Source organism: Centruroides sculpturatus, unplaced genomic scaffold (genome assembly GCF_000671375.1).
Source record: "Centruroides sculpturatus isolate CEXI.00-Female unplaced genomic scaffold, Cexi_2.0 scaffold650, whole genome shotgun sequence".
Lineage (NCBI taxonomy): Eukaryota > Metazoa > Arthropoda > Arachnida > Scorpiones > Buthidae > Centruroides > Centruroides sculpturatus.
The window spans coordinates 141547-167955 of NW_019384909.1; the positions used below are offsets into that span (position 1 = coordinate 141547).

The window sequence follows — 26409 nt, forward strand, 5'->3', positions numbered from 1 at the left end:
CAGTTGCCAGATTCTGGGAGACTTCCGCCGTTTCACTTAGATTAGCATCTTCGTCAAGAACGACATATTCCTCATCCCCGATCTTAAAGCGATTGCGAGGCCACAATCCGCAAGATTCGAAGTCATGCATGCCTGTGTCCATACAAACGGCTCGAAGATATGCTTTATTAAGGAACCAGGATGGTTTGCATCCACGATGCGCAAGCAGCACTAAAATTCAGTTTTAGTGATTTAAAAAATGACCTATCTAGTCTATTCATTGATGTATATTCAGTCCTTGTAACTATCGTCTAAATGTCAATTACGGTACATTATATACACTACAAACTTCGTTAAATTATAAGGTCTCGTCATTATATTTTTTAATCGCTTCTTTCATATTTTCTTTACTTCAAGAATTATATTTTCTTTTTGACACGTTGTTCTAAAATTAAAGACGATTAAGTTTTAATTTGTTTTGAACTTTTGCGGTTATTTTTTAAATCAGAAACTTAGAAAAAAAATAAGTTTACGAATCGGTAATAGCTTATTGTGACATTCATCTAAAATGGTGTTCCTAAATCGTACCAGTACGTTTTAAGAACATGCCTTGAGTACGAAATAGGCGCAAGAGTCGAACAAACTTTACATTAGTCGCCAAAAAATTTGACAACAGATACGCGTGTTTCATCACTTCAGATATAATCACAAAAATACGCACTAATACATCACAGATAGTTAAAAAACTTACACACGATTCAATTTGAAGAAATTCCGTATGAAATGTGCAAAAATATTACAGAAAAAGTTGAAAAAAACTTTCTTTTTTAATATTTTTGTCGGGAGAAGAGTAACAGCGTGTTGTCTGTCAGATGGTAATATGAGCGATTGTTATTTACTTCTTTTGCTACTAGAGACACTAATAGCTATTACGGGAGTGAAGATATAAGCGACCGATTGTTATTTACTTCTTTTGCTACTAGAGACACTAATAGCTATTACGGGAGTGAAGATATAAGCGAAGTACGAATTAGGCGCAAGTACGAATTAGGCAAGTTTCCCCTATGTGTCAATAATACTGGTATTTATTCCGGTGTTATTGAGCATACCATAAAATACAGCAAGTGGCATGTCAGTAACTGAATATGTTACATACAGTGAATTGATTACTAGTGGTTGGAAAATTAGTTGCAGGCTTCGTAATGCACAAACATTATTGATATACCATTCAGTTGGAAAATTAAAGTTTTCATCTTTGTCCATGTCATTCTAAACACTTCCATTACTCAATCTATCTCCACTGATGTTCTTCACCATCAGAGTCTTCAACAATATCATTATCACTAATAACCTGAATCAATATTTTTAAAATATTATTTTATTTTTTATTTAACATATTCAAAATATCGTTTTGAATTACGTTTCTCATTATTTCAAAGTTAATTATGATAATAATTGAAAATCATCACATATAGAAGACCATATTTCTATTATAAGTGAAATTTTACCCCATTCATAACAAATACAAATTGTATTGAAGAATGGACTAGAAAATTGGTAGATATATAGCTAAAGAAACATACGAAGTTTGTAGTATAAAAAAGATATATGATAATCAAAATACAGATTATTGTGGTATAAGAAACTAAACAAAAAATTTCGTTTAAATATAAATACAAGATAATTTACATCAGCAAAATAAATGTAATAAGCACAAACCAATTAGGAAACGATTCAAAATAAGTAAAACTTACTAGTCACATTGACAATCAGTGGGAACTGATTTGATTAAGAGTGGAATGATTCAGTCATACAATGACCAAACAAATGTTTTAACTGTAATTCTTGTACTTAGTAAATATATTTTGGCTGTTCCAATTAAAAAGCGAACACGTGGAAAAGTATCCAAAGTGTCTACTACAAAATTGAAAAAAAGAAAACGAAACATATATTGACAGGTAATGAAACTGAGTTAATCAATAGAAACATAATAGAGCACCTCAGCGATTTCCATATGTTTAGTTTCAGTATCGGTCTTGACAAAAGAAAATTCGGTGAACGAATCTGCTTCAGCCAACGTACCAGAGCATCTTCGACATCTTTGTACGGCGACTTTCTCTGGGATTTTCGAGACAGCCACGACTAAGACCGAAGATAAAGATTCTTAACCATTACATTACCGTTCGCCCTGCCCCTCTGTTTACGTGTATTTTCTAAAAAGGCCAAGGGCAGTATAGGTCAGACAAGGTCAGACAGCTTATATTATTTTAAAAATTCACCAAAAATCAATTTATCGTTATATTCATATGAAAAAAATTACGTTACATTTATTAATATCTGTGGTTATAAATGCCATATTTTTAAAAACATTTAAATATAAACTTCAATAGAAAAAAATTAAAATATATTAGACCTGACATTTATCTGTGAGAATTTGCAACATTTCTTTTAAAATTCAAATACTTCATTTAAGTAGTTTGTTGTTGGCAGTAAGCCAGAACGACTTGAAATATTGTTCTGTACAATTCTATATAGCATTTATGAATGTACGATTTTTAGTTTTAAAATTATCACAGATTATAATATAACCTTTGTTTGGAATCAAACCTTTATTTTGCTATCGAGAATATTAGGAAATAATATTCTTTATTCATTTTATTTTGAACAATAATATAAATTATTGTGATAAATATATAAACCAGTAGTAATACATTTATGATGCGTTAATATTTTTAATTAAATTAAAAAATAAAAAATAAAAAAATATATAATATATTAGAATTGAAAGTCACAATTTAAATATTTATTATACATTAACTTATAACTGAATAAACTTATTATAGCATGAATGAACGTATTTTAGTAATATTATTACGTAAATATGCTATAAAATAAATGAATAAATATATAAATTAAGAAATAAAATTGCTAAAAAAATTTATGAGTTGACAAAACACCACCTGGACAAAAATATGTGAAGCAGATGGTAGACCACACACTACTGTAAGTGGTGGCATCTGTTGCCAATAATTTTCATTAAAATCGATTTTTAGCAGGGTAACGACTAATCGATACTCTGGTCCATTGTTATAAAAAGGGGGGAACGACACTTTGCGACCCCAGTCATATAAATTAATTTCCTCTTCTTTCTTCAGAATTCCCACCAATGTTGTTTTTCAAAGGTTTTCATGTTTTGCAAACAGAGCCATAACTAGGATTTTGGATGCCTATGGCCAAGAATAAAAATGGTGCCTTTTTAATTTTTATTATTAAAAAAATAATTTTATTTTAAAAATTCTATTGTAAATTATTCTATTGTAAAAAAAATTATCGAATGACATTTAAATAATATATAAATATAAATATAAAAAATTTTTTGTGTTATTAATTAAATAATTTCAAATACATATTATTTCAAATCCTTTTCGTTGATGCCTTTATTAAATCGGTACGTATGGCAGAAGCCACATTGGCCATACCCTAATTTCGGCACTATTTGCAAATTCGGCTTGCAAAGTTGTATTACATTCAAGTTTAGATAAAAGTTCCTATTTTTCCTTCAGTGTATCTATTGTTAGGTTTTAGAAACTTATTTCTAACAGAATTATAAAACACTTGCTACAAATAACGCATGAATGAAAGGTGAGAAAATACAAAATCGGATTCTGCTGTAACTTTAAGCTGTGTGGTGTGATCTTATTTTTTTCAGGAGGGGAGTCAACTTATCAGACATCTAAACGAGTGAAGGACAAAAAACAGTATGTTGATTTATCCAGTGATGAAGAGTTAAACGATGTTGAGTAAACTAGATTTTTTTAACGTTAATGCCTATGTACTGTCTGTCGGCCGGGACTACAGAAAACTGACTACTTAACCGATGGTGTCTAGTTATACATATGACAACTAATGTGGTATGAACTCAGTACTTGCAGCAGAAACAAAATTTAGTGCCAGTGATAAATAATCAGAAAGATACATTGCATGTACTGTACTATACAAAGCAGTACTGTATTTTTCTAATGGCAGTTTTGTGGTTTTTTTCAACTTTTTTTTATTTGTCATTTTGGATAACTCTACATATTTCAACTTCCCCTTCAGGTATCGACTTATGTCGATTCGACAATAGTTGTCAACTATAGTATATATACAGTAGAGCGTCGATTTTCCGAAAGTCAATCATCCGAAAGAATTCCAGTCGGCAAATCTAAATTTTCGCCAGTGCTGTGGCGCTTCAATCTTTGGCTATGTCTTGGGTACTGAAATATTTTACGTTTTTTATACTAAATTAACATCTGAAGTATAATTTTTTATTGTTTTTATATTTTTCAATATATTTATTTTGTTTGTACAAAATAAAAAAATAATTTTTAACGATAGGCTTAAATAGGCTTTGTTAGGCTTAATATCGACGAAAATTCGACGCGAAGCGACACGTAACAGAGAAAAATTTCGAAATCGGATACGTTAAACTATTTTTTCTAACGTAAATCAGTTATCCGAAATATCAGTTATCCGAACAACCCCAGTCCCCAATTGATTCGGAAAATCTACGCTCTACTGTAGTTTGTATATAGGTAATAATATATAATAATTCGCTACAAAAAATATATAAACAAAATGTTCTGTTGTCGTGAGATTTAATAAAATTCTAAAGATAGCGTTTATAAAATTGAATAAATATTTAAAGAAAAAGAAAAAGAAAATAAATACCTAGTTAAATGGTTTAACTAGGTATTTAACTAGGTGACTAATGAATGCCAGTCATTCCAAAAAATTCTGTATTGGAATTATGTGTTGTTAAGAAATACGTCGTAATGCCTAAAAAATTAAAATTGCTTTCTAATATTTGGTAATTTCACCAGATCACAGAAATTCACTAGGCATTGACCCCGAAAGCTTTCCGAGCTCTTGGTTATAAAAACTGTCTGCTGAAAAACAGTTAAAAATTCTGTAAATGTGTGTATTTACCTGGATCTCTTTATTGAATGAAATGGTGCATGGTATTCCAGAAATGATGGATAACGTTCATACCTATCGAACAACAGAGCCAATTTATGACTGAAAATTCAAATGAATGTTCGTCTAACCATAATTCGGCGATTACGTATTTCTGCAGGCATATTGTCTCGTTGATAAAGGCCAAACCTGTCAGAATAACCACATAATATGACTAGGTGAAACACGTGTAAAAGCTTATTAACATAATGTTCAAATGTCAGAGACCTTTGGACTCATTAATGCGGTTCTAATTCTTGTCAGAGAAACATATTTCATATAATTACTGAGTTACTGTCAGTCTGTGCAGTCTCTTTTTGACATTAATTCATTAGGTTTTATCCGCACGCGAACATTTCTATCTGAGCAAATCAGTTGGAAATGTGTATCATCACAACATACTACTCATATTCAGTCTTCCAATGATTAGTTATAAGGGGATATTGTACAGTCCTCATAATGCTGTTAATAGTGGTTCCAGCAATGAACTGCGATGTTATTTATTTCAGTGTTGCTTGCATATCGCTTGAGTCTGGACAGACGAAGCAAATCATGTCGTTGAGACTTTTTCGATTAACACACAATTTTTGTGAATTTGATGTTTTGCTGGAGTTTTTGTATTCGAAACAAACTTTTAAAATTGTCATACATGAATACACAAATACAGTTTGTATCTTCAAAATGATATAACTCATTTCTCTAACACTTGCCTCCACAGCACATTGAAATTAGCTTAAATCATCATATCTTGCAAAAAGTGAAACTTTAGTTATTTATTACGAACAGCTATACACATATTTACTTTGCTTTACTAATAGATTTCCTAATAGATAAATTCAGAAAATTTCACAACAGTTCACAATACGGCAAAGTACAGGCTTTTGTAAATTACTGACTACAGTAATATAATACGTAGTATCAGAAAGACTTACAGATATTGAAAACACTTGAGAATTTTAATTTTTTTACTATGCAGGTGAGGTTTTAAGTTACTTAAATTCATTACAAGTATAATGTTCACTACAAGACAGCCAATCTATTTTTACTACCACAACATTTTTTAATATGTAAATAATGAATGTCCGAATAAATAAAATATAAATCATAAGTATAATATATAGAAAAAAAAATAAAACTACAATTCTCTCTTCTCATTTTGCTTGAAGTGCAATCCTCTGTGCCATATCGTCAGATTATAATGGAGTTTTGCCTGCTATTGGTATTAGTTAGCAAACTTAAGCAGTTTTCTTATATATCAGAATTGTTCTGGCAATAGTGCATAATTAAAAATATTAAGAGTGGCGTGCTTAATGAGAAACAAAGTGAAATGTGCAGGTGCTAAGCAGAATAAAAGAAAATGCACGTTTTTGCTGATTGCAAAGGAAAGACGGCATATGAATAGTGGCACATTTAACTGTAGAGTCATTCAAGTAATTAAAATAACTCTTATTATAAGTATATGAAGCAGATATAATAACTTCTCACAATTATAAATTTGTTTTTTCTGTTACATTTCTTTGCAGTGCAATACAGATTTGTATTACGTATATCTTTTAAATCTAAAAAAAATCATTATTTTTAATTATTTACAGAAAATTCTTCTCGGTATGAGAACTTTTAGAAATGAAAATAACCTGTTTTATATGTTACAAAATTGTTGACACGTGTAAGAACTATAGATACAGACGTTCTAGTTGAAAGTAATATTTATACTTTCATAAGAACTGTTTTAATAAACTATATTTTTCAAAATATCAGATAATTGGTTGGTGTTTTAATAAAATATACGAAAAACAAAGATTTAATTTTACGATGGACACGCTTACAGTTGGCATCTTCTCTCCGGATATTCGTTTTCTTCAGTAGAATTTATAAAGAACTTTTTGAAGAGTTTAATAGTCGAGAGGAAATTCAATGGTTTAGCATCACTTGTAATTAAAATGTCAGAAACGAGGGAATGGGTCGTTCTAGAATAGTGAAAGTATAGTAATTCAGTTTTGACGATCGTGTTTTTCAAAGAATGAGCTTGCGATTAAGGTTTCGATAGAGATATTTTATCTTAAATGAAAAATTACTTATCGCTTGTAATTTTGTACATATTAAAGCAAAAAAATAAAAAAATATTATTACAGTAGGGATTGTTTTAGAAATGCTACACGGGTCCTAGTTATATGCAGTTTTTTCAGTACATGCAATTAATCATTTACAATTTTATTTCATGATATTATTTTGGTCTATAATATAGTTTGGTGCTTTATAAATATTAATATTTGTGAAAATTACATGTGTGTTACGTGTGCATTCATTTTTTCTCAAAAACTTTAAACTTAATAAGCGTTTTTGCATACAAAATTTCAAAAGTTAAACAAATAAATGACAGGATATATCCTGTAATTAACAATATTAAAGGGCTAATAAGATCCTCCATCGTGAGAGTGTGATATTGTGATGATGCCTGCACGTTCGCCATTACAGAGTGATCGATTTTCTCAACAATTCCAGCTTCAAACAGACGAGTTATTCTGTAAAATTAATTAAATTCTGTGTTTAATATTAACGATGCAGGTGATATGTAATTTAACAGATATTTAGAATAAACATTTAACTTACACAATGCTGACATTCTCCTTCATTGGAAACTTTTTTCTCATTGGATAAGCTTCAACAAATGTAAGAAGAGTATCGTCCGAAACTTTATATTTGTACATTTCTTTTTCTTCGATAAAAAACAATTTTAGAAATTTCAGAACGGCTATAAAGGCAAAACGCTTTTGAAGGACTAATTTTACAGCATCCTCATTATTTATTAAATTGTTATTTTCTATAATATGATCTCTGAATATTCTAGCATTTTCAGATTTAGAAACCTAAAAAAAATTATATCAACCTAATTATTGAAATTCATAACAGTAATGAATGTATTTTACCACTTTTACAAACTTTAATTGTATTCCATATGGCTGTCGCAGGTGCTATGCCGCAGGAATATTCTCCTCTTTGTACCGCTCTGGCCAATTCGTCAAAATTTCTTGGGACAGGCTCCATTATGGGATAAGTCATATAAGACATCAAGGTTCCGCTGTAACTTGATATTAAGACAAAAACCGATAGCAACCAGATTCCTATTAATAATCTGGATGGGAATCTTTTTATATAATTCAATTGAATACCTGTAATTCAGGTCATATATATGATGAAAATTACACGAAACTAGGCATATATGTAAGCGAATAATTGAAATTGCATAATTCAGTAACATACCTTGATAGACAAATGTACAAAACAGATACCAGAAAATTTTTCTTTTTGGCCAATATACTTTAATTTCGTCTGCGATGAAATCATGTTCAATCACTTTATGCAAAATTAATCCAAATCCGATTGAGACGAAGAATAACACGATCCAAATCTGTAATGATGTTAAAGACACAATTTTACGATATAAATATGAGAGACTTTTCTGTTAAAATAATTGAGTCTGCCTGTAATCTGTAATTTCCGCTGTAAAAACCCTTGGTCTGAGCTATAATTTTTAAACTTTTTGCCAAAACATAATATGAAAATTGAAATTTATAATTTAAGAACAACATTTCTGCAAACATTTGAAAGATATTAAATTTTCTTTGTTGTATCTGAAAATAATTTTTGTTTCCTCTCTCACCTTTGCTGTTAACGTGTTAACATTTTTTAATGTAAATAATAATTAAACCATGAGAAAATACCAGTTTAAAGTAAATTAAAAACCGAAAGAAACATTATATTTTACTATAATATCGACGTTTATTTATTTATGTAAAAGTTCTAATAAAATTCTATGAAAATACAGAGATATAACGAACATATAAAAATCTTATCAAAAATATGAAATTTTAATGCATTCAGTAATTTAGTAATACTTTCATTACGTATTACAAAATGTGGGTAAAAATGTATGTACTGACATTACTATTGATGTTATGTTACTTTTATACAAAGTATTCATTGTAATTTTTGCTTTATTATGGTATCGTATTTCCATACTCATATGTTTTGTTTGTGAAATTCGTTATTATCTTATAAAATTTATAGTTTAAGAATTACAATAACATGATAACTAGATTTATATTTTTACTCATATTATATGATTTCGTTTGGTTCTCCATAAGAAAACGCTTTTTCAACGCCCATTATGAGTTCATAGAGAACGAAATAGAGCAGGCAAGTGGTAAGAAATATGATCTCATACACTCGTATGAGAATGAATAGTGTCCAAAAAATAGTTTTAAAACATTTACTTTTCTAGTGGTGATTTTCGTTACCGTTGTTCTTCTTACTTCTGTTGATTCCTTAATAGAGAATTATGAATATCAAAAAAGTAGGAAAGAAATTTATTTAAGAAAATTTGTTTAATAAAAATTAGTAAACACAGTTATTGATAAACTAAATTTAAAGAAAACAAATGCTTTAGATGTATGAAAGTCGAAATTCTCATGAGTGGTAGATCAATAGCATTGAATAAAGGAACGTCTGCCGTATATACGTTGACTGCTTATACAAAGAATGTTTTGCCTAAATGATTGAAAAAAATTAAAGATGTCTACATAAGTAATAAAGGTGGATAAAATGTATAATATTTCTGTACATTTCTAATATTTTTGAAAAAATAATGAAGGTTACAAGACAATTTAGTATAGAATATTTTTTGGAAACTATGCACGTAATGAAAAAAACATAGCAGTGTATATTCTACATGTTCATAAGTTACGATGGATCTGATATCTTATAACTTCTACAAAATTCTAAATGTGAAAAGTATTGGAAAAGTAACATCTTAAGAAACAAATAGTTGATGCAAACATTTTTTCGGTTCTTTGTCCTTTCATTGTATTTTTCTGTATTGCTGAAAATGTAAATTCACAATAATCTTTACAGTGTAGACTGGTAAAAACGTAAGGTGCCACAAAATATATCATATTTGGGTTCTGGTGTATGGAAATAGTTAAAAACACAGCACTAACCTCCCAGCCATCAGCCGTGCTTTATAATTAAGAGAATAATTGTTAAATTATTATTTACATACCTGAATAGAAAAAGGTTTAATAATAGAACTCCAATTCGGAAATTTGTCCGGAGCCTTTACTATAAAGGAAACTGATGGGCACATTAACGGGGAAGAAAAATCCATCACAGAAAAGCGATCATATGTCATAAATAAAGAAATATAAGCCATGTCTGCTTCCTGTTTATAAAAAAATATATAAATTATGTATAATAAAATTCGATAAACCATATTTGAATTTCTAGTATGTAAAATAAATAACTATTTATCAATGCATAATAACAGATTTAATTTTAAATTTTTTTAAGGCCTCTTCCTGCTCTGAGAGCACTAAGAGACCTAAGAACTAACAATGAGAAATGTAAAATGTATTATAATGTGTAATGTGAAGAAGGAGCGTAACGAATACATACTATTTAAGGGAGTGCTGCCTGCAGAGCAAGGGTGCTGTAAAGGTGTTAAGAGAAACCTGCCAACATTGTTGGGTGATGATTGGTATAGGAAAAAACAGTTCAATGAGAATAGCAGAGAAATAATATACCTCTGCAGAAACAATTTACTAGTCTTATGCTAATGTATTTAGGATATAAGAACACCAGCCAGAAGAGGGCGCAAAATACATTTTTAATTACCCCAAATAAAAGGTTCTTTGAAGCGAATTCGAAGAGAATTAATGCCTTAAACAGCAAAACGAATATATATATGCCGTCTGCTGTCAAAAAAATCAAAAGATTAGGAATTGGGCTAGAAACAAAACATATTTAATCACCAGAGAGGAGTGTACAGTGTTTGGTGGTACAGACATGAGTGCAAGTAAGCAGGAAAAATTTGGTTATTAAATGCAAAAATGTTTCTAAGTACTGGTGCCTGGATAAAAACCAACCAATGTGACCTATCTAAAATTACTTAATAATTAATGCCTACCTTAGGAACTAGGTTAGTTTTTTAATAGATGGCACTACAATCATGCTGGACACACATAAATATAACTTATTTTTCAGGGGAGGTATGGGTGGGGTGGCTCGTGGGACTTAAAGTCCCAGAATCCTGATTATTTCTATCAGGTTGCTGGAGGAAGTCAATGTGGAGAACTTTACAAAAGTAAACTCCATGCACTAGAACTTTAGAACGATGAATGAAATTGGATTTTAAAAAATCTCATTAAAAAACAATTAAGCGTTAATAGTGCATCATTAAAGGTAGATTAAAATCGCGATAAAATTTTTTCGCATGGGAAAATATTTTGGAAACTTAAAAAAAATCCAAAAATAAAAAAAAAACATTTATGAGGTCCAAAACACCGTTTGTTATGTAACGCTATGTAACTTGCCCGAGTTGTCTCGGAATAAGATTATTAAATCTCTACCTATTCTTCGTCGATTACTTTGGTATTTTGCAAAACTATTTCTTTAAAAACATTATCACAATCCGTTTATCTTGCCAATATTCTAGACTCCACTGTTGTCTGCTAATATCGGCAATATCAGCCTCATCTCATTTTAAATTTAAAACAATTAGATAAAATGTTTTTTATTTTAAATAAAGTCTTTAACCTTTCTTTTAATTGTAATGCTAATGTTACCAGTTTTAATAATGTTAAAACTGGCAACATTATTACAAGTAATAATAATACAGTTTTAACATTATTAAAATTGACAACATATTAATAATGTAATAATGTTCCGTTGTAATATTGTTTACAGTTTTAATGAACGTATAAAATACTTTAAGAGTTTATTTTTTACAAATACATTCATCCATGGTTTCATTCATTATGATTGCCAATACCTAAGAGTTGATCATGCGTTAGTAATAACAAATCTTGATTGTACCCCATCATTTAGGCTTTTAATTTCTTTCAGCTTTTTTCTATCGGTTTATTCAGAATATCCATTGTTACAACTTTTACCTGAAGATATTTTACATTTTAAATACATTATTAAACAGTTACTGCATAATATATAATCGTTTGTTTTTATTTATATATATTTTTATTCTTTGTTATTTGTATTTTAATATTAAGGTGTACATTATTTCCGAGAGATCATATCAATTGTATTATGGCATTTTCTTTCGTATACGAAATTATTCAATAAAATTTCCGAGAAGTTAACGATATATATACAAGAGAAAGGTAAATTTAATTTGACAGCTTATATACTGATAATAAAACTACAAAATGGAAACTCAATGTTTCTCACAGATATGCCATTTATACTGCTTATAGGCAGTCTTTACACACAATTATTAAAATCGCACTCGCGCTAATTGAAACACTTCTCTTGAAGGAATGGTCGTATTACTGAGTGTGAACTGTCTATTCAAAAAATGTTTTCAAAAATTTCTTAAATTGCTTAATATATAATGCTTATTCTGAGCGTTGATAATTTAATTATATTTGTCTTACCTTCTTTTCAAGTTTTACTCCCATTTCATTCCATGTATCGTCAACTGGTTTCGCTAAAATGTACCTAAGTAAATGGCATTTAGTCTGTGTAATTCTACTTACTTTGATTAAGTTGAAATATATATTAATAAGAATGATAAATAAATTATACATTTAAACTATATATATTGAAAAATTATTTTTTAACATGGTAATTTAATTTTTTGAAGTAGAGCTTATTTCAATTTAGGCATTTGAAGTTGATTGAAGCATTTCAGTTTGGATAAATTCATATAAAATATTAAGAAAAATCAGAAGACATATTGTAGGAAAGGAACATGTCGTAATGTACTGAACTTCATTCTGAACATTCTAACAACTAAAAACTTCATTATTTTTCGCTATGACATATGTCTATTCCATAGAACTGATGTCTTACCTGTTTGTCTATAAAAAATACAACTGAGAAAATTTCAGTGTCTCACTACCTTACTAGTAAAAGTCTGTTGTTTACAGTTATCACAGTTTTATAGCTCAACCTAAGAAATACTAGTAAGTTAAAGTTAACTACCTGAATCCCAATTTTTGATGAACTGCGTTGAACACATGAAAATACTGTCCACTTGTGATTTGATTCTCAAATTCGTCCGTTCTCATGTACGCTGGATTCTAAAACAAAAAATACAGTAGCATAAACAACGAATTTCTGTTAAAATCAAATCATCCATATGTTTTCAGGAAGTATTTTCTTGGGAATCTTAAACATTAAATTGGGTTTGAATAAAAATAATTTGAATTAAAATACTGAATATTGTATTATTATACAAACATCTAATATTACGTATAGAGATTTTTCATCGAATTAACATTAAATAAGTAATAACCAACTAAACCGAGTCTAATTTTTAATAATTACTAAAAATAATACGTTTAAATTAAAGATATAATTCGATATATGAAAACATTGTAACAAAGTGTACAAATACTTATGTGAAGATTATGGAATTTTCGCTTATATTCATGACCTGGTTATGTCAAACATTTAATGTTCTACATAACCAGAAAAAGAAATGTTGTAAATTTTGTTCAGTTACTTTTATATAATTTTTACTGTGTAAAAAAACATGTAATGACCCAACAAAAACTAGTCATACTCTACATATCTGCAGTTATTACTGACAGCCAATGGTTTGGCAACAACAAAGCTATACTTACTTTGTTTATTTTTAATTGGTTTGTCCGTTCATAAGGTAACATTATTCTCATATTTTTCAAAAAAGATTCTGTCCATCAGTAATGCTACATAATATTGCTGTACATACCTACCCTATACGGGTGTAACACATCTTCAATCATTATCCTTACTTTTATAGCAATAATGCACAGCACTTAATGTTAGACGACATTAATATAAATAACCTAATCTTACTTAACATGTTTGTATACACTCCATTACCTTCCATTGCCTTGATTTTCTTCATATCTGCCCAACCTTATAAATATTAGTAAAAAATATTCTTCGTATTTTAAACTAAACGTTTAAACTAAGCAAAGGGTTTTTTGGGTATTTCACTTGACAGATCACTTCTTTATTCCTAGGTAAAAGTTTGCATTTTTTGCTGTATCTGTCCAAGACGTTTATATACATTACATTATCATTTTACATTACGTTTTTACATTATCTGTCTCCCTCTTTTTGTAGTAATGCCCATCCTATCAGTTGTTAAATACTCTGTTTCGAGTTAGCAGTAGCTATTTTACAAAATTATCTAGAGTAATTTATGAAGAGTTGAAGGAAAACATTAGCTGAAAAAATGGTTTCCTAAATGACAAAATTTTGAACGGCTGGAAAAAATGTTTCAAAGCTATTTTCGGTTTACATGAATTATAGGGTAACAACTATTAACATGACGATTTTACGATAAGATATGTATTTTTTTTTTAAAAAATATAATAGTAAGTGAGATTTATTAGAACCTGAATATTTTATCATACACCTTTAGATGTCATATATCGGTTTTAGATTTGTTATAATAACCAATCTATTATTAAGTTAATGTAAGATCTGTATTAATTAATTACAGTGGTGCGTCGATTATCCGAATCAATTGGGGACTGGGGTTGTTCGGAATATCGATGTTTCGGACCACCGATTACGTACGAAAAAATATATTAATTTATTTCATCTTGACACTTTTTCCGTTGCGTGTCGCTTCGCGTTGAATTTTCGTCGATGTTAAGCCTAACGAAGACTATTGTATCGTTAAAAATTATTTTTTTATTTTATACGAACAAAATAAATATATTGGAAAATATAAAAACAATAAAAAATTATACTTCAGAAGTTAATTTAGTATGAAAAACGTAAAATATTTTAATAGCCCAACACATAGCCAAAGATTGCAGCGCCACAGCACTGGCAAAAATTTAAATTTGCAGACTGGAATTCTTTCGGATGATTGACTTTCGGATAATCGACGCTCTACTGTATTTTATACGAATTTTTAAATAAAATAATGCAAATTAAAATTTTTATGAAGTTTTCCCACTTTTTTTTCATGTGTAACAGTGATCGCAATGTAAAACCCAATACCTTATAAACTTCTCTGGAATTTTCCCACTTGAAAAACAATACCTAATTCTAAGGAGGAAGTCATGCGATACGTAAAAACCTGTAATGCGTGTTTTAAAAGCTCATATATTCTTTAAATATGTGAATAGAAATAAAGTTATGTTAATAATTGAAAATGTATGTAACATAATTACGTGTACTTGCGTTTGCAAGAGTTCACGACATTCAGAATGTGAAAAAAGTCAATAACATTTTTTTCATTTTAAATATATTTATATACAGGATTGGAAATTTTCGTAATTACAATGTAATCGATGGACCAGGCAATAAAGCATTTCCCACTGCTCTGAGGAATACGAGTAAATAAAACTATCGAATACCGGTCGTGGGTTCGTGCTTCACTAACGTGGAGTTTTCCATGTTTTCTTCTCTCGNGCTACTCAAATATTTTACGTTTTTGATACTAAATTAATATCTGAAGTATAATTTTTTATTATTTTTATATTTTTCAAAATATTTATTTTGTTTGTACAAAATAAAAAAATAATTTTTAACGATACAATAGTCTTTTTAGGCTTAACATCGACGAAAATTCAACGCGATGCGACACGCAACGGAGAAAAATTTCGACATCGGATACGTTAAACTATTTTTTCGTACGTAAATCAGTTATCCGGACAACCCCAGTCCCCAATTGATTCGGAAAATCGACGCTCTACTGTATTTAGAATAGAATAATTTAACAACAACAAAACGAACAGAGTTATACTAATAACTAGTTAACAAAAATAATTATTATTAAATGTAATCGAGTTTATATGAAAATAAACTCACAATTGTTACACTAAAAGTTCATGAACAAAAATGGATCTTAAGTATAACGATAAATGAAGATTTGCAGAGGCACAAATTTACTGAGTATTTCTTCAGTCCATCATTGCATATATGATTAGCAGTAGAAAATTTGTATTTGCAAAGTATATTTTCTATTAGAGTTCATTTGTCACAATCACAATTGGATGAACAATATAATAGTTTGCAATAATTCTGCCAATAATACAATGAAAAGTTTCAGTTCTTATATCCCGTACTTGTTCATCAAGAAGACACATTACAACAACCAATGGACAGAGACATTTTCTTTGGCTATGGCAGAACTCAGTCAGCAACACGATCCAAACTCGAATTTTTTGCTCTCACGTCCACCTTATATAGTCATCGGCAACCATTGGCGTTTTTGCCAATGGTCTCTTTCTTGATATGCATTAGCCACCAATTCAAGTTTAATTGATCGCAGAAATAATTATTTTATATAAAAAATAAATTTTTTGTAGATTTCTTATAGGCATTTGAAGCAAAGCAAATGTATCGAAAGAGTTAAATTTATAATAAAATATAGAAATAATAATGTGATCACGTATAGAGTATATAGAGTAGTATGTTTATCAAATGATATAAATAATACATATGTATAAAGAGATGTGCAGTTCATATTAAAATGAAAACGTTGAATGTGTACTGTACATGATAATGTTAATCTACTGATAGCACTAATACAGGGTCAATGCCTTATTCTGCATTTGTCAGTGATTAGGATATCGTTTTGGGTTTGCAACCTTAGTTATGTTTTATACCCACGATTATGTGAAAAAATGTTTCAAAAATCAAAATGGAATTGACTGCGTAAATATAAAAACTTTATACTACAATATAAGTAATACAGATTGTTTATACCTTAAGTCCAGCTATCTTCCAAATGTAAGATTTCTTTTCTTTCTCTGATAAAAAAAACAAAGATATTAATTTATGTATATATAAAATCCAAAAATACGTATACATTATTAAATAAACAATAAAGTTTATTTCCCAAATAAGGTGTACGTTTTAACACGTTTTATATTTTTACTATTAGAGAAAAAAAGTTTGAAAGTTAAACTGAAATATGCTGTGAGACATGTTCATGCAATAATGTGACTTTGAAGTTAGCATCATTGAAAAAAGTTTTCTGTAATAATTCATTTTGCAAAAGATATGTAATGGGCCTTAATTAAAACAGGATTTTCAAATAAAGTAAATTAGTAGTCTCAAATAATAACTCTATGTTAAAAAAATAAACTAAAGTAAAAAGTAAGAGCTACTTACAGAAGCTCTTACTTTTAAACTTTAGTGTAATTAAATTACAGTAAAGTTTAAAAAATACAACAGATTCACAATTGGCAATAGTTCAATACGCCAATAATACATTCAATCAATCAATCAATCAATCGTTACTTTATTAGTACAAATTTGTACATACCTCGCCCTCCTTTTATAGCATTACCAGGTGAAATTATATACAGCATACAATTACAATTATTTCAATTATTACAATTAATTAATTGAGTATATTAAGAAGTATGATAATTAAAGTTACTTAAAGCAAATAGTTTGTTTTAGAATACAGTAGATTTTCCGAAAGTCAATCATCCGAAACGTCAATTATCCGAAATAATTCCAGTCGAAAAATTTAATTTTCGCCAGTGCTGTGGCGCTTCAATCTTTGGCTATGTCTTGGGCTACTCAAATATTTTACGTTTTTGATACTAAATTAACATCTGAAGTATAATTTTTTATTATTTTTATATTTTTCAAAATATTTATTTTGTTTGTACAAAATAAAAAAATAATTTTTAACGATACAATAGTCTTTTTAGGCTTAACATCGACGAAAATTCAACGCGATGCGACACGCAACGGAGAAAAATTTCGACATCGGATACGTTAAACTATTTTTTCGTACGTAAATCAGTTATCCGGACAACCCCAGTCCCCAATTGATTCGGAAAATCGACGCTCTACTGTATTTAGAATAGAATAATTTAACAACAACAAAACGAACAGAGTTATACTAATAACTAGTTAACAAAAATAATTATTATTAAATGTAATCGAGTTTATATGAAAATAAACTCACAATTGTTACACTAAAAGTTCATGAACAAAAATGGATCTTAAGTATAACGATAAATGAAGATTTGCAGAGGCACAAATTTACTGAGTATTTCTTCAGTCCATCATTGCATATATGATTAGCAGTAGAAAATTTGTATTTGCAAAGTATATTTTCTATTAGAGTTCATTTGTCACAATCACAATTGGATGAACAATATAATAGTTTGCAATAATTCTGCCAATAATACAATGAAAAGTTTCAGTTCTTATATCCCGTACTTGTTCATCAAGAAGACACATTACAACAACCAATGGACAGAGACATTTTCTTTGGCTATGGCAGAACTCAGTCAGCAACACGATCCAAACTCGAATTTTTTGCTCTCACGTCCACCTTATATAGTCATCGGCAACCATTGGCGTTTTTGCCAATGGTCTCTTTCTTGATATGCATTAGCCACCAATTCAAGTTTAATTGATCATGTTCCTCAATGATCTCTTCCTGGCAGCTTTTGTTACTAGTTCAAATTGAGCAATCATCTTTTATACATGATATCATCTCCCCAACCGAAGATCAAACTGATCTCATTTGCACATGTTTGATACACAATGTCTTATAGACACAATCCTAGAGTAATTTGTCAGATACCTGCAAAGTGACCCAACTTCCTTTCAGAACACCTTGGAAGATAATCCCCATTTACACAGAGCCGCTACATCTCCTTTCGCTCATGTACTACCCCTTGTTCTGCAAGACTGGGCTTTGCCAAACCTCTTACAAGGAAAATGCCCACAATGTCATCTGCTCTTCCTTCTTCCCTTCCTACAGTAGTAGTTTAGCTTGGATATACTATGTCATATAAATTTGTGAGAATACAGACAAGGGTGAAGGCCCTCTAATCGTCAGATCTGTTGGACCTGCTCACTTTGTCACTAGATGGCTTATTCTGTCAGAACCCGAGTGGCAAGATTCTGTGTGGGGTTGTGCATAAGAAATAAATACTCAACTATGAACGTCATTAAAATAAAAATCAACAATTTAATCACAGGAGAACAAATAAACAACAAAACATAAAACATATGTCTACTCTATGACTATAATCAGTATGAGAGAGAGAGAGCTTACAATAAATCATATTACCGTTGTTCAGTAGTAAGGCAGTAGCATATTCACTCTGTGGCCTGATGAGTAGGCTGAACGAATCGATATGGCATAATGTCTCGGTCCTATGGCATGTTCCTTCTCTTCAAGAACTGCCTTTACATGGCAGTTCTATCTGGGATGAACTGCCTCGATTCTATCCAACCCCACCTTTTATCACCGACTATTTAACAATAATGATTCCCAGAGATGGATCATCTGATGGGATAAATCGCTGTGTCATTCAGACCGGAGTTGTGAATATTCTAAGATAGGAGATGTAAAAAAAGGAAGCAAAACATCCTCAATTCTTGCTAAATGTTTCGTTATAGAGTCTTTTTGCAGGATGTTAAAGTTTATAACTTTTTTAGGTTATATTAATTTTATTCCAAATTTTTGTTATTAAGTTAAGAGATAATTAAGTTAAATTATTTATTAAAATATGTAACACAGATTGGGAGTTTATCCAGGTTATCACAAATTTAATTTGTGTAGGAATTTAATGTAAAGTTCTCATACAAATTGGATTATAATAAATAAAGACAGTTATGATATACATTACAATTAAAAATTGCATCCTCTACTGTACACTCTTGTATACAAATTTAATATGTGATACAAATTGGAGTATAAAAATTAACAGTGATACAATAAAGGTTAAAACATAAAAATTAAATNACTGGAATTCTTTCGGATGATTGACTTTCGGATAATCGACGCTTTACTGTAATTAATTAATCCGCCCATAATCCGAGTTAACTCGGGCTGCGCAGTCTATATCTCAAGTTATCTTGAACGTAAACTTTCAAGGTTCATTAACGAAAGCCTTAACTTTTAACTTTCCCAAAAATGTATTGATTGGAATATATACATCGTTATCTATGATGTGTGCAAATTTCATAAATTATTTTTGCAGCAAAAATATTTTATGACAATTTATTAATTAAGCAATTAATAAATTTCGCGCTATTGATTTTTATGAGAGTTTTTTTAATCAAATGAATTAAATCGTTTTAAACTTCTATTTCACGGATTTGACTTCGGTAAAACATTTTAAAAACGCTATTGGATGTTTTTTATGACACCATCAGGCATTTTTGTTTTTTGTTCAGTAGAATTTTTTTCCCATGCCTTTTTTTGGTCCCTTCATAATTTAAAAGCATTAAATCGACAATATTGTGTTATATTTGAACAGATGTGGTTAGTTAGCTTTTCTCCTGCTTTAAACTAACATTTCCCTGAAGTGCACATGAGAACTACCCAAGAAAGCTGATACCAGCTGTTCTCAAGGTCAACCAGTTTGTAAGCAATCTAGACTGTATGTGTGAAATTTCATGCCTTGTTAAACGAAAGAATAACAATCCTTACAGCTACATTTTTCAAATAAAAGCATTTATTTTAAATTAGTTTTTGTCTTTATATACTGTTTTTTANTATGTAACTCAGATTGGGAGTTTATCCAGGTTATCACAAATTTAATTTGTGTAGGAATTTAATGTAAAGTTCTCATACAAATTGGATTATAATAAATAAAGACAGTTATGATATACATTACAATTAAAAATTGCATCCTCTACTGTACACTCTTGTATACAAATTTAATATGTGATACAAATTGGAGTATAAAAATTAACAGTGATACAATAAAGGTTAAAACATAAAAATTAAATAAGTTTTGAAAATTCCACCCCCTACTGTACAGTTTGTACCATGAACTACATCATTTGGATCCCACATCATGTTCTTTGTACATCTTAATGGATAAACACGTGCTGCATTCATCGTCAACAACATTAGAAATATGTGAGTTATCGCAACATATTTTTTATCTGTAGATAATATACAAGTGGATGTTAAAGTTTTTTAAGTCTCCAAATTTTTTTAAAATTTTTTTCCCTCATGAAAAAAGTTTTCGCGAGTTTAATTTACCTTTAATGACTCACGATTCACGCTTTATTGCTTTTTAATTATTTTTTAATGGCAGTTTGATATCAAATTTCATTCATCGTTCTAAAGTTGTAGTGCATGGATTTTCCTTCCGTAAAGTTATTTAAAGCTAGTTTCTGATGTCAAAAACGACCTCCGATAGTTTTTAAATTTTTTTAATTAATAAATTTCGTTATAGGCCTATATAAGTTTAATTAAGTCGGAGGTCGGAAATAGCAATAAAAATTTTAATTTTTCAAAAATATTTAAAAATATACAGCCAACTAGTATTCACCCTACTATAAACCCATCACCTCCCGAGACTTCTATGAGAATGCCCTAGGACAGCGCTGTCCAACTGGCGGCTCGCGGGTCGTATACGGCCCGCCAAATAATTTTTACGGCCCGCGAGTACATTTTACTATGAATAAATTTATGTTACTAAATTATTATTATTAATATTACAATTATTTTACTACCGTGTTTCCCCGAAAATAAGAGTGTCTTATATTAATTTTTGCTCTGAAAAATGCGCTAGGTCTTATTTTCAGGGAATGTCTTATTTTTTCCAGGAAGAAGAATTCACATTTATTATTGAACAAAAAAATTCCCAAGTCGAACTTAGAAGAGAGTGACGTATATCCGGTGTGTCGAACTGTCGTCTTTTTATAGCGTCAACACCGGACTCGCTGACCAATTAGTGCTTACTGAACCATAGCACTATGCAAATGTCATGTGGTTTATCAACCTTCTTGGCCCCCGAAATGTTTGGTGAAGAAAATATGGCCCCGGGCTATGATAAGTTGGACAGCGCTGCCCTAGGAAATCCAACTCCAGCTGTGTTCAAGGTCATTCAGCTGTGTAAATGTGAAGGACCAACACACCCTTAAGAAAGTGTTATTTTAAATTTCAATTATTGGGAAATTCAATCATCGAACTTCGAGCGTTTTATCAAGTTAGACTAAAAGCCATAAAAATTATTTCCCATGGAGTTAGTTCCTTGTTGAGAAGGATTCAGTTAGTCAGTGATGTGTCACCAGAATTTTCGAAAGAGTGCCCATATTAAATGCCAGACCCTTAACAACAACCACCTGACCTCATGGAAAAAACCCAAGAGGGATAACGAGGGAGAACGAAAAAAAACACCCGAAGTCAGTCGTCTTCCAACGTCCATCCACCAAAGTTGTCCTCCTGGATTAGTACCATAACCAAGACTCCAGGATTAATTCAGTTCTTCTTTAAGGATATCATCCTGACTTCCATGCCTTCACACCACCGGGCTCCTGTTAATGGACAAGATCCAGAATCATTCTATCGAACATTCCTTCGGCATCAACAGTGTCATCTGACCACAGATCTTCGACCCAAAAGAAAGGTATATATCAACCCGTGACTCATTTGTAAACTCTCTCTCTCTTAAACGGCCTAGTATAATTAGGGGCAATGGCAGAAATCGAATATATCTGTATTTTCTTTTGTTATAATTAAAATTGTTATTTATTTGTTACTATGGAGTCTGAAGAAATCGAGAAACCCACGGAAATGAAGCTGGAGGAGCTACGAGAGACAACAAGGGAAAGATCAAGATAGGAAAGACTTGTTCATGAAGTCACCAGGAGTCGAAAACACCTCCATGGAACTTAACAAGAAAAATGGAGTCTTTGTGAGTCACTTCCTCGTCACTCTTCTCACCTCTACTCCAAATCCAACCGCTCACCCACTACCGCTCGCGTGACATAAAGTCGCGATTTCCGAGTCCTGCGAGACTCCGTGGTGTCGCATCCTGACGTGGTGTCTCTTTGACGAGTCGGTGTCTCTTTGTCAGTGAACGAGGTATTTTTTGGATTTACTCATGGATAAAATGAAGAATGTAAAGAAAATTATCAGTAGTAGTGGTTTGACACATACTGATCACAAAATTAATTTTTTAATGACAGATTTGAATTAAATTAATTTTCTAAAATATCACTTATGGTAGCTGCTATTTCGTTGCGAATGTGTCTCTTTAATCCGATCAATTCAGTTCGGAAGACTATCAATACAGCTTTCAGGTTAGATACTTTTTTTATTGTTATGACACATGCATTTCGGACTTAAAATACATATAAGTCTGAAATGCATGTGTCAAAACAATAAAAAAAGTATCTAACCTGAAAGCTGTATTGATAGTCTTCCAAACTGAATTGATTGGATTAGAGAGACACATTCACAAATAAATTAATTTTATTTTAACAATAAGCCAGAGTTTCTGTATTAATTATTAAATATTTTAATATCGAATAAAATTAAAACACGACAATTGTATGAAATATTATAACACCAAAACGAAATTATTTTTGAGAATTTTTTATTTTTACATTAATAGATTAAATTAGTTTATTTTATTTAAGCTTTTCCAGTTTCTTCGTTTACTTTTTCTAAAATATGCAAGTAAGTGGAGTGATAAATTTTAGTGTTTGTAATACCAAGAAAATTGATTTTGGAAGTCGTCAATAAATTGTTGTAAAGTATTTGGTAACAAGAAACAAAATTCCAGTTTAGATAATCTTTTAATACGCGTAAAGTTATAGTTTTTAATCGTTGATATTTTAAAATTTTTTTATATCAAACTCATGTGTGTATCATCTAATAAAATTATCTGAAAGAATTTTGAAATTCAGCAATCTTTATTGCAATTAAATTTTAAGTAAATTAATTTTTCAAGTGAAATTTTTATCACAAAATTAATTTCAGAAGTCGATTAAATTAAGATTAGGCCTACAAATAATTTGTTGTGTTTCATTTTGAAATTAACTTTTTAGGTTATAAATTATTTTCATATCAACAATTTCTNTTTAACGACAACAAAACGAACAGAGTTATACTAATAACTAGTTAACAAAAATAATTATTATTAAATGTAATCGAGTTTATATGAAAATAAACTCACAATTGTTACACTAAAAGTTCATGAACAAAAATGGATCTTAAGTATAACGATAAATGAAGATTTGCAGAGGCACAAATTTACTGAATATTTCGTCACTTCAGTCCGTCACTGCATATATGATTAGCAGTAAAAAATTTGTATTTGCACAGTATATTTTCTATTAGAGTTTATTTGTCACAATCACAATTAGATGAACAAAATAATAGTTTGCAATAATTCTGCCAATAACACAATGAAAAGTTTCAGTTCTTATATACCGTACTTGTTCATCAAGAAGACACATTACAACAACCAATGGACAAAAACATTTTCTTTGGCTATGGCAGAACTCAGCAACACGATCCAAACTCGAATTTTTTGCTCTCACATCCACCTTATATAGTCATCGGCAACCATTGGCGTTTTTGCCAATGGTCTCTTTCTTGATATGCATTAGCCACCAATTCAAGTTTAATTGATCATGTTCCTCAATGATCTCTTCCTGGCAGCTTTTGTTACTAGTTCAAATTGACCAATCATCTTTTATACATGATATCACCTCCCCAACCGAAGATGAAACTGATCTCATTTGCACATGTTTGATACACAATGTCTTATAGACACAATCCTAGAGTAATTTGTCAGATACCTGCAAAGTGACCCAACTTCCTTCCAGAACACCTTGGAAGATAATCCCCATTTACACAGAGCCGCTACATCTCCTTTCGCTCATGTACTACCCCTTGTTCTGCAAGACTGAGCTTTGCCAAACCTCTTACAAGGAAAATGCCCACAATGTCATCTGCTCTTCCCTCTTCCCTCCCTACAGTAGTAGTCTAGCTTGGATATACTGTCATATAAATTTGTGAGAATACAGACGAGGGTCAAGGCCCTCTAATCGTCAGATCTGTTGGACCTGCTCACTTTGTCACTGGATGGCTTATTCAATCAGAACCCGAGTGGTAAAATTCTGTGTGGGGTTGTGCATAAGAAATAAATACTCAACTATGAAGGTCATTAAAATAAAAATCTGTTGAATATTCTGGTTATAGCTGTATTTATTCGTTTGTGAATTTTTTGTCTCTTTAATCCTTTTGGTAGACTATCTCACAGCAAAGGTTAATAAATTCTTTTATTAGTTTTCACATATGCATTTCGAACCGGTATAACATTTCCGGTTCCTCTTCAGTGTTCTACAATTATAAAAATTAAATTGATATAACTTAAAAAACTAACAAAGTAATTTGCCAAGTAACATAACATAAACACATCACAAATACCTCTAAGGGTTTTACACATTTCCTTTTTCATACAGTTGGATCGTTACTTACTAAAACAACAGTACAAGGAGTAAAAAGTAATATGATGAAATTATCGCTATAAAAACAAAATAAATAAAAACTAAGTGGTAAATATTTCAAAAAAGGAAAAGGGTATTTTTATAAAATATGCACACTGACCTTTTTTTGGTTTAATATGCTTTGAAAAACACTCAATATTTTTAGATTTGGGTTCGCAATAATTAAACATTTCTATAAATAACAATTTACAATGACAATATGAATAAACATCGTAACAAGCAAGTTGTACAAAGATTTTATAAAAGTATACATACAGGTTTCTTTCTTTCTAATATTGTAAATGCACAAATGTCAACTTACACTAGGTAACTTACACAAAGTAACCTTTACAATCATTCTTTTAGTGTTAAGTATCACAAAAAAATTTTTTATTGGTCTATTGCCACGCCCTCTATGATGTCGTACCACTGTTGTTCTATTTGCATGCCATTAGAGATATTTATTAAATTATTGTTTTTATTTTTTATTATTTCAATATGTTCTTTGAATTTTCTTTTATATATATTTTTTTCTGTGTGTAAGATTTTAATATTATTTCTATCAATTTTACATTTACTATTTTTAATATGGTTATACCAGGGAGAGTTGTTATAATTTAATCTAATGGCAGCTTCGTGTTCTTTAATACGTGTCTCTAATGTACGACCAGTTTCACCTATATAATATTTCGGGTTTTGGCAATTACAATTGATTTTATATACAACACCAGTTTTCTTCAATACATCATTATTAAATTTGTCTGTTTTTGATCTATTAATATGAACATTCTGTGAGATTTTGTTGGTCAAAGCTGGGGCCAATGCCACATTCTCTTTTTTAAGATTTTTATTACAATTATTAAAAATATTATCAATGTATGGGAAGGGTTTATATGTTTTGTCTTTTTTAATTTTTGTATTAAACCTATTTTTATCATATTGTGTTTTCCATATCATCAAAGTTTTCTTGGGATAACTATTTAAAATGAATTTCTGTTCTAATTCTTTTAATTCAATTTTTCGGTCATTTTCGTTGGTGGTTCTTGTATATATATTTTTTAATTCCATTATATATGTATTCTTTTTTACTGTCTGTGGAATGCTAGAGTGATAGTTTATTGTTTTATTTACATTGGATGGTTTTTTATAAGTATTAAACGTAAATTTATCTGTTTCATTATTTATTGTTATATC

General features: G+C 30.0%; 1 protein-coding gene across 1 annotated transcript; it reads right to left on the reverse strand.

Annotated features, from left to right (window-relative positions):
• Window positions 1-1270: 1270 nt before the first annotated feature.
• LOC111631611 (glutamate receptor ionotropic, delta-2-like) lies at window positions 1271-16732 on the reverse strand. The gene is made up of 11 exons (XM_023375895.1): window positions 16705-16732; window positions 12970-13067; window positions 12420-12483; window positions 10034-10192; window positions 8236-8383; window positions 7915-8144; window positions 7585-7841; window positions 7374-7496; window positions 4948-5037; window positions 1488-1548; window positions 1271-1330 (listed from the first exon to the last, which is right to left on the reverse strand). Exons 2-11 carry the CDS (start codon window positions 13053-13055, stop codon window positions 1271-1273), a joined length of 1278 nt encoding a protein of 425 aa, XP_023231663.1. The 5' UTR covers window positions 13056-13067; window positions 16705-16732.
• Window positions 16733-26409: the final 9677 nt, after the last annotated feature.

What these genes read in the sequence shown, in the direction of transcription:
- LOC111631611 (XM_023375895.1), bottom strand. Translation starts at nt 13,055, where the DNA reads ATGAGAACGGACGAATTTGAGAATCAAATCACAAGTGGACAGTATTTT. An exon ending in AAGGAGAATGTCAGCATTGT is followed by an intron (nt 7,497 to 7,584) that starts GTAAGTTAAATG and finishes TTAATTTTACAG; the next exon opens with AATAACTCGTCTGTTTGAAG. An exon ending in CATTCAATAAAGAGATCCAG is followed by an intron (nt 1,549 to 4,947) that starts GTAAATACACAC and finishes ATGTTTCTTTAG; the next exon opens with CTATATATCTACCAATTTTC.